Source organism: Mya arenaria, chromosome 2 (assembly GCF_026914265.1).
Source record: "Mya arenaria isolate MELC-2E11 chromosome 2, ASM2691426v1".
Taxonomy (NCBI): Eukaryota; Metazoa; Mollusca; class Bivalvia; order Myida; family Myidae; genus Mya; species Mya arenaria.
Window position 1 is genome coordinate 9,747,342 of NC_069123.1, and position 13,447 is coordinate 9,760,788.

General features: G+C 34.2%; 1 protein-coding gene across 1 annotated transcript; it reads right to left on the reverse strand.

The window, feature by feature from the left end:
• Positions 1–512: 512 nt before the first annotated feature.
• On the reverse strand, positions 513–12,391 carry LOC128225117 (uncharacterized). Its single transcript, XM_052935151.1, has 3 exons — positions 12,151–12,391; positions 2,972–3,033; positions 513–2,102 (listed from the first exon to the last, which is right to left on the reverse strand). The coding sequence occupies exons 1-3, from the start codon at positions 12,171–12,173 to the stop codon at positions 598–600; spliced, it is 1,590 nt and encodes a 529-aa protein (XP_052791111.1). The 5' UTR covers positions 12,174–12,391; the 3' UTR covers positions 513–597.
• Positions 12,392–13,447: the final 1,056 nt, after the last annotated feature.

A 13,447-nucleotide genomic window follows, 5' to 3' on the forward strand; every position in this document is an offset into this window, starting at 1 on the left:
AAGATATATCTTGTTGCCATATCAAATATTAGCTTGTACCATTTAAGATATTAGAAATATGATGACGACAGTACCTCAATTGCAGCCCACGCCGTTGGCCAAATTATGAATGTGCAAGATATATGCAATATAATATGCCATTATAGCGTAAATTTCAAAAACAACTCCCACCCATTACATTCAAGCGATTATCAATATCAAGAATCTCATATTACCCGTTCAAGGAACATTAGCTTTATCTACAATTTTCAACATTCCCATCGGAGCAATTATGTTATGTATTGTTCACCTTTAAAAATCGGAATTGGTAAATGGATACACGCTTCTAGTATTACATTTTTACCGGAAATTGTTCGCTTTTCAGTTGCAATGCGAGAACAAATGTGATCAAAGAGATGGTGTCGTAGTTATCCTATAAAATTGTACGCATACAATGGACACTAATTTCCCCATAGGATTTCGGCAAATTGTGTTACATTCATTTTCCTTACATTTTATTGCAGATAGCATATTTTAATAAAATGGGCTAGACAATATAATTGCAATTTATTGAACTATCAATAAACAGTTTAATGCTGAAAACACAATAACGCTACTTTATTCCTTCTCCATAACGTCATTGGTAGGAGCTAAAGTGTTTTCATCTTTGTTATAATGTGGAAACATTGCTATTATTTCGTCATTTAGTTTCAATTTATCCTTTCCATAAACATCACCATTGTCTTTATCTAATGAAGTTCTCTTCCATTTTATAGGTTCCCATCCTCGTTTGTAAGTCTCTGGCTTTTCAACGAGTCCAGTATGTTCATCCAAGTTAAAATAATTATTCTTTTTCCACGTGTCTAAGAATTCCCACCCACGCCTATTGCGGTCTACCCTTCCGTCAGTATTCGTATCAAGAGGTAATGATGTTTGCTGCCCATCATACCTATGTTGATTTTGTTTCCATTCAGGCAGCTCGAACATTCTCCTAAGCCCATCCCTGTTTCCTTTTACATATTTTCTAACCATTTGAACAGCTTTTTCCTGGTCTGCGTTCCTTGGTCCATCAATAGTAACGCTTCGTTTACGTCTCAGTGAGTGAAAAACGTCGGGCTCTCCAAGAAATACGTTCGAAGATGATTGGGAATATCTGGAGATAACTGGTAGAGTTCTTTTCCAGCTGAACATTTCCCAGCCGCGCTTTTCGTTATCAATATCATAGGATATCGGTTCCAAACCCCTAGACTTATATACTTCGTTTAACAGGAGCTCTTTATTCGTTGCAGATGGATACAACTCTCGTTTTCCAAGAGGTGTGTGGTCACCAGTAGGCAACATTCTCTGAGTTAAGTATGGATTGATTTTTCTTGGCAAAGAGTATTGTCCATTCAAGAGCCGTAAACCGTTTCTCTTCCATCGCATATCTTCCCAGCCACGAGTTGTTTTAGAAGTTTTTACGTTTGGGTTGTTGCTAGATCTCTTACCAACCTGAAAATTGCCGACAAATTCCCAGCCTCGTTTGGTTAACCTATCTTTCTGTTTAAATCTGCCTGACTCATAGTGATTATTAGCAGGGAGTTTAGCACCGAGTTCTTCCCCGGAGAACGTATCGTCGTGTGGGAGCATGAATGTTGGAATTCCGTTTTGATCATATTCAATTTCATCCATCATCCATGTCGGATTGTCGTCTCCAGACTGTACTGGTACATTCACGAGTTGTTCATCACTTCGTTTTCCCTCTCTCAACAAAGCCTTGTATTTTTCCCTAATTTCCGGAATTCGCCACAAATTTCTGACCATGGCCAATGCTCGCTTAGGTGACAATTTTCGAGGAAAAGAAACTAACCCTCGGATACTCTCCCAACCACGTTTATGTAGAGGTTGTCTCCATGCAAACGACACATCCTCCCAACCCCTTTTGTTTGCGCTGGTCTCTCTGCCAGGAACAGGTGTTTCAACTAGCAGCGACCCATCTAAATAGGTTGGACTTGTATCAAAGTCGTTGATGCTATCTTCCTTGTAAGGCACAATGTTATCAGCAAGATAAGCATGGGTCGAACGGTGTTGCAATAATTGCAATGCCTGAAGTAGATTGAGCCGACTGTGTGCGCTCGTTGCTTCTGGAAAAAAAGAAAATCATACCGGTTATCATAAAACTAAATTATATTGGGGGGAGTCTACATGCAGTTAATAAAATCATATTTACATTCGCACTTTCTTTTCTGTACGATAAAATTGTCGTACACTTTGCATGAACCGGTCGACCGTTCTTGACCTATGTAGGCGGAACCGGTCGACCGTTCTTGACCTATGTAGGCGGAACCGGTCGACCATTCTTGACCTATTAGTCGGAAATGCGCAAGAAAGACCTTGGTTATGCATATATAAAACACGAATGAAAAACTCAACACTTTTTTATAAACAAAAAAGTCATTAAACCAAATTCTTTATTATCAAAAAAGTAATGAAAAGGGGAAACGTAGATATAAGGATTGATTATTATATTTCGTGCATTCTTGTAGTATGAACACTCGACTGCGATTTTGAAAAATCACGACCAAGAGTTCATACTGCAGAAAAGCACGAAAATAAAAATCAGTCCTTTATTGAATTGAAAACTCATGTTTGTTACCTTGATAGATTGAAGATATGTTGTTGTTGTTTTCTAAATACATTTATGTTGCTACATATCGTGACAGGTCGTAACTTACATCTAACATCTACCAATGATGCCTGACTCACGTTTTATCATTATATTTCAAGGGAGGAATGCTAATGAATTAAAATATATAGATGGCAGAACGTATGAGTTTTCAAAGTTAAAAAGATAATACAACTGTAGTAAATTGCTTTTTTCCTCCATGGCTTTTATACAATCAATATTTGATGGCATTGAATTAAAATTGAGGTGTGTGTTTTTTAAAGTAGTCGAACAATCTACAATGAATATGTTCTTTATAAAAAAGAAAGAAATATGGTTGCATCATACCTATTTCAAATCCGTGCGCTGAAATGACCAGTACAATGATCGAAAACCCAGGAAAGGTCGACCTGAAATTAAACATAAATAGTATATTTATATACATAAAGAAAAAATAAATGATTTATGTACGAGTTTATCGGCGAAAATAAATATGCACTATTGCAGTGATTCGCTGATATCTTGACAATTCAAGTACTACTCATAAATTGGTTATTTGGAGAAAAATATGCAAACTGAGCATCATATGTGCAAATCTTTTTTTTTGGTGAACTATGATATAAGCGATAGAACTGCGTATACATGCTATTCCTACTCTTTATAATACTTCTAATTCCATCTCTCTATATGAATGTTCTTTTCATCTGCTTATTTCAGAATATGTCGTTATGTTGATTTAAATGACTGCTGCCATCGTAATCGATCAACCGAATATTCTGTACTAGTTCCAATCGTTTAAATTTAAACATTTGTGTATATTATTCTATTTAATTTTGAACTACTTTTTTAGAGCCACTTTAGAGAAACGTTCTATGAATAATTTACTAGTTAAGCATACCAAACTGGAGACAACTCAATAAGACTTTCTATTACGTAGTTTTCTTTTGAATTAGAATTCAATTGCGTGCTTTGTATTCAGTTGAGTTTTCTATTCCTTTGCCCAGGCTAGTCTGTCACGTGTCATAAACATATTAATTATTTTTATTGTAAATAAGAGCAAATGGTGTTGCTGTATGTTTTTAAAGACTTCCATGTAGTATTATTCTTTTTTAAAAGATCTTCAGGAACATGGTCGACAAGAAAGGAGTTAGCACCTTATAAGAGTGAAACAAGTGAGACAATAGCACGTTCTTCTATCTTTCCTTCTCTATTTTGTCGTCATGATTTTGTATTGCGCATATAAAGTCGAACCCCGTTGGCTCGAACTCCCAGGGACCGGCGAAAATTCTTCGAGCGTCGAAAAAATCGAGCCAAGCGAAATTGTTAACCTTCAGTATAGAGAAATCGGTCCTCTAAATCAAGTTCGAGCCAACGAGGAATTCGAGCCAAGCGAGTTCGAGCCAACGGGTTTTGACTGTAATACTCGAGTATTATGTCACGGGCTATCCTTTGATAACGCTCAACATTTCCATGTCTGACAAATGGTAAATTTACATTGCAAAAATCTTTGGTTAACAGAAAGGACCGATATTCATTACTTAATTCAATAGCACTAACACTAATCTAAAAGGTATGAAGTTTGTATCTCTCTAGAGGATTCTCAAGATGAGCACCAATACTACCAGCCTCTTGAAAACATGATTCTATACGCCATCGGCTTTTGTTGGAATCAAGTAAGAGTGATTGGTATTAATTGAGACGAAACTGTAACGAAGGGGATGTATTCAGACTATTCTTCTATACTGTTATGATTACAATTGCTATCTATTCAATATACAAATTTAATTGAAACATCTGGTCGAAGCCAGTAGCCAAAACAGGTTCCCGTGTGGTATTTAATATGCAATTTCAGTTATTCTTAGGGTCATACATTGACTTCATTCACTCTATTGGTCAGTTATTAAAAATAAGTACTCCGATTAGCAACATCCTTTTTAGATTCAATTCAGACTAATTTTGAATACCAGCACAGCGCAATTGATACACAAAGCCAAAAACCAAACAATCAAGAAATCCTCAAAATAATTACATGTAAGGCAAAACACACGAACATGCTAGATCATCGTTTGTTATAAGTATCTGGTTACTGTGCTAAAATAAACATGGTATTATTAATATCAAGGTCACCGCCTTGGTGTGGTCATTAAAATATTTGTAAAGGTTTAACCCGTTTTAAACGGCGGAATCGCAGACATAAGAGAGCAATAATTAAAAGGAATATTTTTAATAGAAGCAACACTCGCCTAGTGTGGTGAAGAACCAAACATGAAAGAACAAGCTCCAGTTCCTGCTGTGAACTCGCAACTTGGTATACCAAGAAGAGTAAATAAAATACTCATGGGGCCATAGTCAACATAGTTCTTATCCTTGTCATTAGACACGCCTCAGTGATTCCATTCAGTCCATTGGCCAGTTAATTTACAGACCAATTAAAACACTTGGATTCAAATCTTTAAACAATGTAAAATTTTAGATGGATTTTAAATACATAATCACCATAAGTAGTAAAATTTAAAACTGCAATACAATAACTTGAATTTGTTAAACGAAGCCATTTTGTTAAGACATCTATCATTTATTTATTAAATGATATTGAACCGCGTGTCGATTATCCTCTGCGATATAAGAGAATGGCGCACACGCACACAGGCTATACCTATCCAAAAATACGCTCAAATTCGCAATTTTAATTGGACAAATCTTTATTGGGGAGAGCCTCATATACCCTACCAACAGGTTATCCACATCTATAAAGGTCTAAGTGAAAATAGTGCATGTTGAAAGTTGCGCCCCCAATGCCTGCCCCTCTAACACCAAAGTGAACCCGCCACTTATTATAACATCATTTCAAAGCTGATCAACGTTTTTGTGGATACCAAGTTGTTTTCGTTTTAGTTTCAATGGTTTAGGGAGTTTGAAAACCTTTTTCGAAAGTTTTCTTAAAGTATCAAATGCATGATTTTGTGTACAGCTTAAACAACATATTATGGAGCTTCTGCATATAACCATTTATCTAAATTTCTTCATAACAATGAATCCACAGATGGTCATTTGCCTGTTTTAACTAAATTTTGTATCAAGTGATGTCTGCTCGCAATGTTCAAGTACATTAAGCCTGGTGTTTAAAACAATGCATGGATGCTCGATACGAAAATCTAGTTATGGTTGAATTACATATTTCTGTAATATTAATGCCATTCGTTCATGTCCTAACGTTTAACGAAAGCCCAAGAGACCTCAGTAGAGTTTCTCCTACAACTATAGTTTTGAAGAACGAGTTTACATGTTTTCTGTAAAGGGGGACATGCAAATACTGTTGCCGAATGGAAAGAACGAAGATTAACGATTTTGGAGGTGTTTTTAAGCAGTATTGAACCAAAAATAATTAAAACAACATTTAATATCAGTTATTCTTGATGTCGTACTTAATTTCATGGCCATATAACACTTGTCCGCAAATATTGTGATATTGGTACCGTAGGAGTCGTCTTGAAAAGGTTCAATACATACACAGTCTGTATTTTATTTTGTATTAATATGTTCTATGTATTTGTCAAATAGTCTCCTGTAATTCTGTATAGAATGGCCATATAATTATTTGTTTTATGTGTTGCATGTAACTTTTAGTATGGATATGGACGAGACTCTAATAAAGATATAAACTATAAACTGTATAACAAACATAAATTTTGACAGTTAGCCTTTTAACGACTTTCTAAATAATGCATTTATTGAAAATATTATTTACTGATAACAAGTGTATTTAATAGCAGAAAGCGCAAAAATATGACATAATTGGTCAATGCTAAAAGATTAACTGTGGTCAACTATAGTCTCATAAGTTAGAAATACTGTGTTTTATGCTCATTTCTTTCAAATTAAACTCGGTATCCTTCATAAGAACCATTGTTTTCGACATTTATTCATCCTTTTTGGAATATTAAAACAAAATTATTAATTGTGTTAAATCTCATCTGGGAGTATGAGTGCATCCTGTAGTGAGCGCTCATGGTAAAATACAATTTTTGCCGCATATTGTTCAATGTCGTCATTTTATCAAAATGATAACGCTATCACAGGGCGAAACATTCTGTGTTACCTCATTTCAGATTATTTTAATTTGAATGAAAATCACATTTGGTAAACAAAGAAACGAGTCTATATTGAGGGAACCAAATCAAACATATCTAGAGGAAGAAGAATCCCAATAAACGTCGTCCATGATTGGAAAGACGTAATTCGAGGTCAGATGCCTTGTGATATTTGCATAAAGGAACAATTTAATTAGGCTTTTATTTCAAAATGGGATGAAACGGGTTTGTTTTGTTTTCCTGCGATTTTGTTTCCGGGTTAATAAATGGAATAAATACAAAATGAAGGCAAACATGTTATCAATGTATTTCAAGTCATTTTTCGCTATCAAACTTTTCTAACAGGCATAGAGCTAATAAATACTCATTGATTCATTCAAATGCCCGAGCTTAAATTTATGGAATAATATTCAAGACAAAAAAAAAGATTTTCTGGCACTTTGATGTCATTTAAACATATATAGAGATAATTATTTTTTCAATGATATATCTTTATTTATTTCACAGAGTGAGCACAAAAAATATTTTTACTTTAATGTTCTAGGGATGAATTGTATTGCGATATATCTTAAAACAAGCATTGTTTATGTTTATTATACATCTAAAAACGGTATTAAAAGACTTTAATAGCATTTCATTCCAAAGACACACGCAAAATTGTGTGCATATGCAACATCATTTCCGAAATGACTTTGTTTACATTTTGTCCCAGTCCTCTGCACGCTGATTTTTTATTTGGAATATTATAATAACGGGCTAAAATTTTAAAAAGTGAAACTAAAACCGGGAAAATTATTTTTATTTCTTTGTTTCCCTGATAGAACTATGTTTCCACAAACCTTAGAAGGAAGGGTTTTCGGAATTTATCCAATAACATCATTCAATATTTTTTAATGAATTGGGAGGGGATAATTGTACTTCTGGATGTTGCGGCTGGCTGGCACTCTACAAATCAAGAACTAAATTCAAATTGTTAAGCTAAAAAAATACATAATATTAATATTTTGAGACGTTCGGTCAATCTGTAAGAAATTTTTAAAAATATCCTGTAATTCGAGACTGTAATTATGAAGTAAAATTCAGAATTTCCAAGTGTATGAATTAATTTAAAACAAAAGTTTTGCATAAGTATCGTGCTATCAGGTCAAGCGCATTTCAGAAATTTGCTATCAACTATTCCTTATAACTATGTATGCGACACACACAATCGAGAAGTTGAATCAAAGTGTTAAAAGCGTTGAAAAGCTTTCGGTATGCTACGTTTTGTGAGTATAGTCATGTAATTGAAAACAAATTAGCATAAACATCTAAAGACAGTGTATCCATCGTCATGATTTCCTTCGAAAATATTTTAAGATTTTATGCTGAAACTTAATTAAATCAAAACCATCGAGTATCAGTCACTTCAAACACTCATTATTAATATTGAGTAATACGCAATTGCAATTGCAGATACAAACCTTACCTGGAACTTTGGTTTCACAAACAATGCACTGCCATAGATAAAGCATTTAGGCATTTAAGTAAAATCTACTCTAAACTTCAAACATGACTGAGTTGTATTTAATATACTATAAGATGCCCGCTAAACAAAATGCATCCAACAAAATGCACTGGACATGTAAATAAAGTTTATGATTAAGGTATCTTTCTACAATGACAGGATCCTCGAGCAAAATTCATCCCCCCGCATACTATATTGCCTGTATGTATTGATGTATCTATTGTTGAGACGATCGGAGAAATCTTCAAACACTTTCCTTTCCATTCGGCGTTTTATGACTATCTCTCAAACCGTAACAGGGCGAAAGCCTGTAAACGCTTTGAATTAAATGAAGAGTATAACATGCATTAAGTTAAAGATTGTTAGTATGTACTAACACAAATAAATAGTGTGTTGCGACACAGTCGTATAATTATTTATTTTGTGTAAGTACATCCTAACAATCTCAACATAGAGACTATATTGATATATGAATTACAATCAGCAAAAAAAAAACTAATTTTCAGATAAAATGAAAGATTATAAATTCATTTTAAAAATGATTTGATACATGATTCTTACGCTAAATAAGCATTTAATTGCATCTTTAATACAATTCATGTTTTTTCCGGGTTTTACCGGTTTGTCGGATTAAGCCGGGGATTAAACTGTCCGAATCCGATGACCCAGATTTTATTTTTAAACGAGAGTATCTCGATCACCGACCGCGGCCAAAATGTAAAAACAGATATCAACTTGTATTTATTTTAATTCAGTACTCGTTCATTTAGAAATTTTTGGCGTATTCTACTTTTCATATTGCATTTTCTTACTCGTCGATATTAAAATAATTGCATATTCTATTAATAATTGCATATTTATGCAAAGCGTAGCTTATTCGCACTATAATAACAAATGCGAATAATACTTACATGAATTTACATTTTAAAAATCCAATACGATTTTTTATTAGCAGTATCTTATACAATTGAGTCTATGTTTTTTTTAAAAAGTGTAACCGGCATTATTCGTTTGAATAAAGGAATACATGTAGCTGAATTTTGTAACGTCGTTTATCACTGGTTAAATGACGTCGCGCTATTCCAATTCGAGCGCAATATTGAAATAAACAATAACTATAACTTCTTGCGTGTTATACAATATGAACGTCAAGTTTTATGTGTGCACACAAAGATTTAGGTGAACGTAAAGATTTGGGTTTATCAATGTCTGCCTGCACCTATTGGCTTCATAATGGCTCGACTCCGCAGTAAAGCCTTCGCGTATTAAATTGCCTTTAAGTGCCATAAGTTCAATGATGTAGAAGTGATTGTCATTCCCAGTCAAATCCATATATAAGAAGATATGATGAGTCAGATACAAGAGATCCGGGTTCAATATCCTTGCTCTTTACGCAGACACCTCTTGAATTTTAACGTGCTTTGCGTAAGCACCGATAATCGGGATACAACTTCCCTTGGTTTAACCATAACTTAGTACATCATTATCCCAGTACAACCTTTTTTATGCCAATTGCTAGGCAAGGAAGCTACTGGTACCATATTTTAAATCAATTTTGCCGTGTTAACGTACTTGCCAATGTAAACATGTACTATGTACACAAACCTTGATGACGTAGTTCACAAAATAAGTGTTTGGGACCTTTTTGCTATATATCTTGCTGCGAGTGGCCAATCATTTATACATGTTCAGAAACACGACTTATGGACTGTGTTTGTTTTTACTTGTGTGTCTCCTGCTGGTTATCTGAGTATTGGCTTTGACCTTTGATCTCTTTGCCATTAAACAAGATCATAGGAGGTTTTTGACTGCTGGTTTTGTCTCTGCAATTTCCATAATTGATACGTGTTTTGTGACTGTTTGTCTACTCTTTTTGTCAGTTAATGAATTATTATTATTCCCAAGATAGACAGATATGGGGGTTATATAGTAGTTGCGTCTATCCCGTCCGTTCCCATCGCGTCCCTGAAAAACCTGTATTGTTGCATTTTACTCAATTGCTTCTTTTTGACGTTTTAATTGATCTAACAAAAGTTGTTTCCCTTGACGTAGTAAAACAAAAGAAAAATAAGAAACAGTATTGCACCTACGCTCAGGAGTGTTAGTCAGTTTTAAGACGCGCATGCTTATGATGTTAATTACAAAAAAACGACATTCATCCAACTCTGTTTGCAGGTGACGTATGTGGGTATTAATGACGTCTGTGATTTGACAAGAAACTAAAAGGACATGTGAACTTCAGAAACTAGGCATTGACAAGTTCTCACGAATCATTGTCCACAACAAATCACTAGCAGTTTATGCCGAACACAGTGAGGTGTTCTGCTTAGTACCATTGGCAATTTTGGTTGTGTTTGGAACATCTTAGGAATTCTGACAATCCCTGAATTCAAAATGCTGATCAATATGGCCTGCACTGTCGGTCACATTAATCGTATTACAGAATATATGTTTATCATCGTGCCTCCTTTCCCCTTTTTATCATATTGGATTATGGAATCTTGATGAATACAAAACGGTGTAGGCGACTATAAAATATTTGCTAGATTTTCATCTACGCTCGACCTCTTTTTTCCACCACCAATTAAGTTTTATTGACTCGAATAAAAAATATGTTGAACTAGGGCTTGTATATATGCGTATTGGTCCGGTACTATTCGGGAAAGGCGTTTATTCAAACCTACGATGTCGTGTTCGTGATTCGTCTAGAAACACATGTGTATGGTACCTTATGATAAAAGAGCATGAACACTTAATCAACGGTCAAAAAGACATCTAAGAAAAGTAAAAAATAAATTGTCACCCCCTGTGGAAACCGCATGAAATCTTTTCAATAAAACGTTAATACTTGTCGATGAATGAAAGGCTTATGCATACTAATTATAATAGCGAAACAATACCAAATAAACGGACAAATGAACGATATCTTAACCTTCTCTGCCCTCCGCTTTCTAATATGTTTTATAGGCATTTATCTTGACAAATCATACAATTGTTTACCCAATGCGTCATATTCATTCAATAAAGATACGGCCGAAATGACATTGGCATTTATTATCAATACCTAGGGGAAACATATCCAACTCGTTGATGTCTAACCCGTAATTCCTGCTTAAGTATATTAATAATGCCTTGTTCAAACTCTACTAATGAAAAGGATCAACGACTTGCATATGTACGTAGTCAAATAGCTGGAGCGTATTTCCTGCTCTAAGCTTCCTACAAAATGATTTGTGTCGTAATTTTTCAATTTAGTAATTTTTGTAGTTCTGCTGCTCTTCCCTGACCGAGCAAACGGGGCAATAAAGAAGAGTGAATGACAATGAGTTACGATCGTTTGTTTCATTACGTAGTTTTTATATTGCAGTATTCACGTGTCAATCTGTTATAATTCTAGTCTTTTTTTATTTTTCAAATGAAATCGTCTTAACGAATACATGTTTCAGCGTCTTTTAATGTCCTGTAAAATACTACGTTTTTATATTTAGTGCGCATTTTTATTTCTTTGTGTCAAAAGTAAACATCTCAAATTCGGTTTACTAATGTGAGAAATGAAAAAACGTATTCATTATATACAGTATTTAATGAATGTTAAACCAACAAAAGTATGAGAAAATTGTTTAATAATTTCTTGGTTAAAACAGTTGTTATTATTGAAAGAACATTAAAGAGTGTGGAAGTCATATATACAGTACCAAAATATTGTATTGGGCTTTCCGAATTTTAATGATTTAATTTAAGCATTTGAGTCAATAGTCAATCGAAATATTTCTTGTAGTATTAAATAACTTGAGTTATGTTAATATGTTCTTCTCTTTCCGTAAGGTAATAATTATTGTATGAATTTTATATTAATCTTAGTGTCAACACTTTTATCGGCATCGCTGCTTGATGTATCATAACTATGTTAAAAAGAAAAAAGGCAAACAAACCTAAAATCCCATCTTGAATCCATCTCTTTAGTATCTTCAATACCCTCCAAAATGTAACGTTCAGCTTCAAAAAGAACTATTTCATAAATACACCGTTCATCGAGTTCGAAGTTCCTAACTTGAAATACCAACGCTTTCCTCTCACAAGTCTATTTATTCTCTAATCTTCACACGGGTTTCACAATGCTCTACACCTTATTCGTGACCCGACACCTTTTCACACGTGACGAGGAATGCTTGGCGCTGGCAGTTGGCAACTCGTCGTCAAAGTGCCGGGCTTAGATCGCGTAATGAGAGATATCAGAAGATCACCGCGCAATCAATATGAACAATTGCTCTACGGCGTATGGAGGTGGAGCCCAAACATGCTTCTACAGAAACTACCTCTGGAAAGCCATCGGTGGTAAGCAATACTGTTCCAATAACAGGAGAGGAGAGGACCCTTTAATAACATGTGTTCTTGCTATTAGTATATCAATATGAATAATGCAAGTAGATATGTAGCTGTTTTGTCGTAAGCTGATGCATGTGTCAATATACCATCGTTAGCTGTTCTTGGTAAACGTTAACCTGTTAATCGATCATGATTATTATTATTATTATTATTATTATTATTATTATTATCAAACACTTTACTTCACAAACTAATTGAACATTGATATACATATTGCAGCGCATATTATTCCTTTTGTTTTGTTCCGTTATGTGAATATTGTTTATTTCCATCGTTATACTAATGGCGCATGTAACATACTGGGTGTTATTTTTTGAATGACACCTTGTTAAAATACCTAGACACATTTTTTCTACCATTATCTAGCTCCATCCTTACATGGTTGGGTATGTAAATCGATATACTCATGTAATTTATTACATAATGCAAACGATATTTATTTATAAAACATATCGTTTGCATTCTCCTAATTATGTGCATGTATGCACCATTTTAAATATGTGTATTTATGGTGTTTGTCCTCTTGGGTCGTATGGCTTATTGGATTTGAAAATGAGCCTTCTTTCATTGCAAAATAATCATTATCATATACTTAGCGTCCTCTTGTGTTGAAATGTGATTGTTGGTACAATTGTTTGCTATCTAAAAGAAAATCCAACTACATGTGTAATACTTATTTGGACTATGTTGCTTTTTTGTTGTCGAAATGATTATCAGACTTTGAGATCTCATAATCATGAATGCATTATGCAATGCTTATGAAATGAGATAATTGAAGAAGTGGCAGATAAGTATCAATGCCATCGAAGAACCCTCGTAGTAGGTTTTAACAGATAAAAAAAA

Coding starts and splice junctions, on each gene's coding strand:
- LOC128225117 (XM_052935151.1), bottom strand. CDS start 12,173: ATGGATTCAAGATGGGATTTTAG. Junction 3,034..12,150: donor GATTCAAGATGGGATTTTAG/GTTTGTTTGCCT, acceptor GTTTAATTTCAG/GTCGACCTTTCCTGGGTTTT. Junction 2,103..2,971: donor AGCGCACGGATTTGAAATAG/GTATGATGCAAC, acceptor CTTTTTTTCCAG/AAGCAACGAGCGCACACAGT.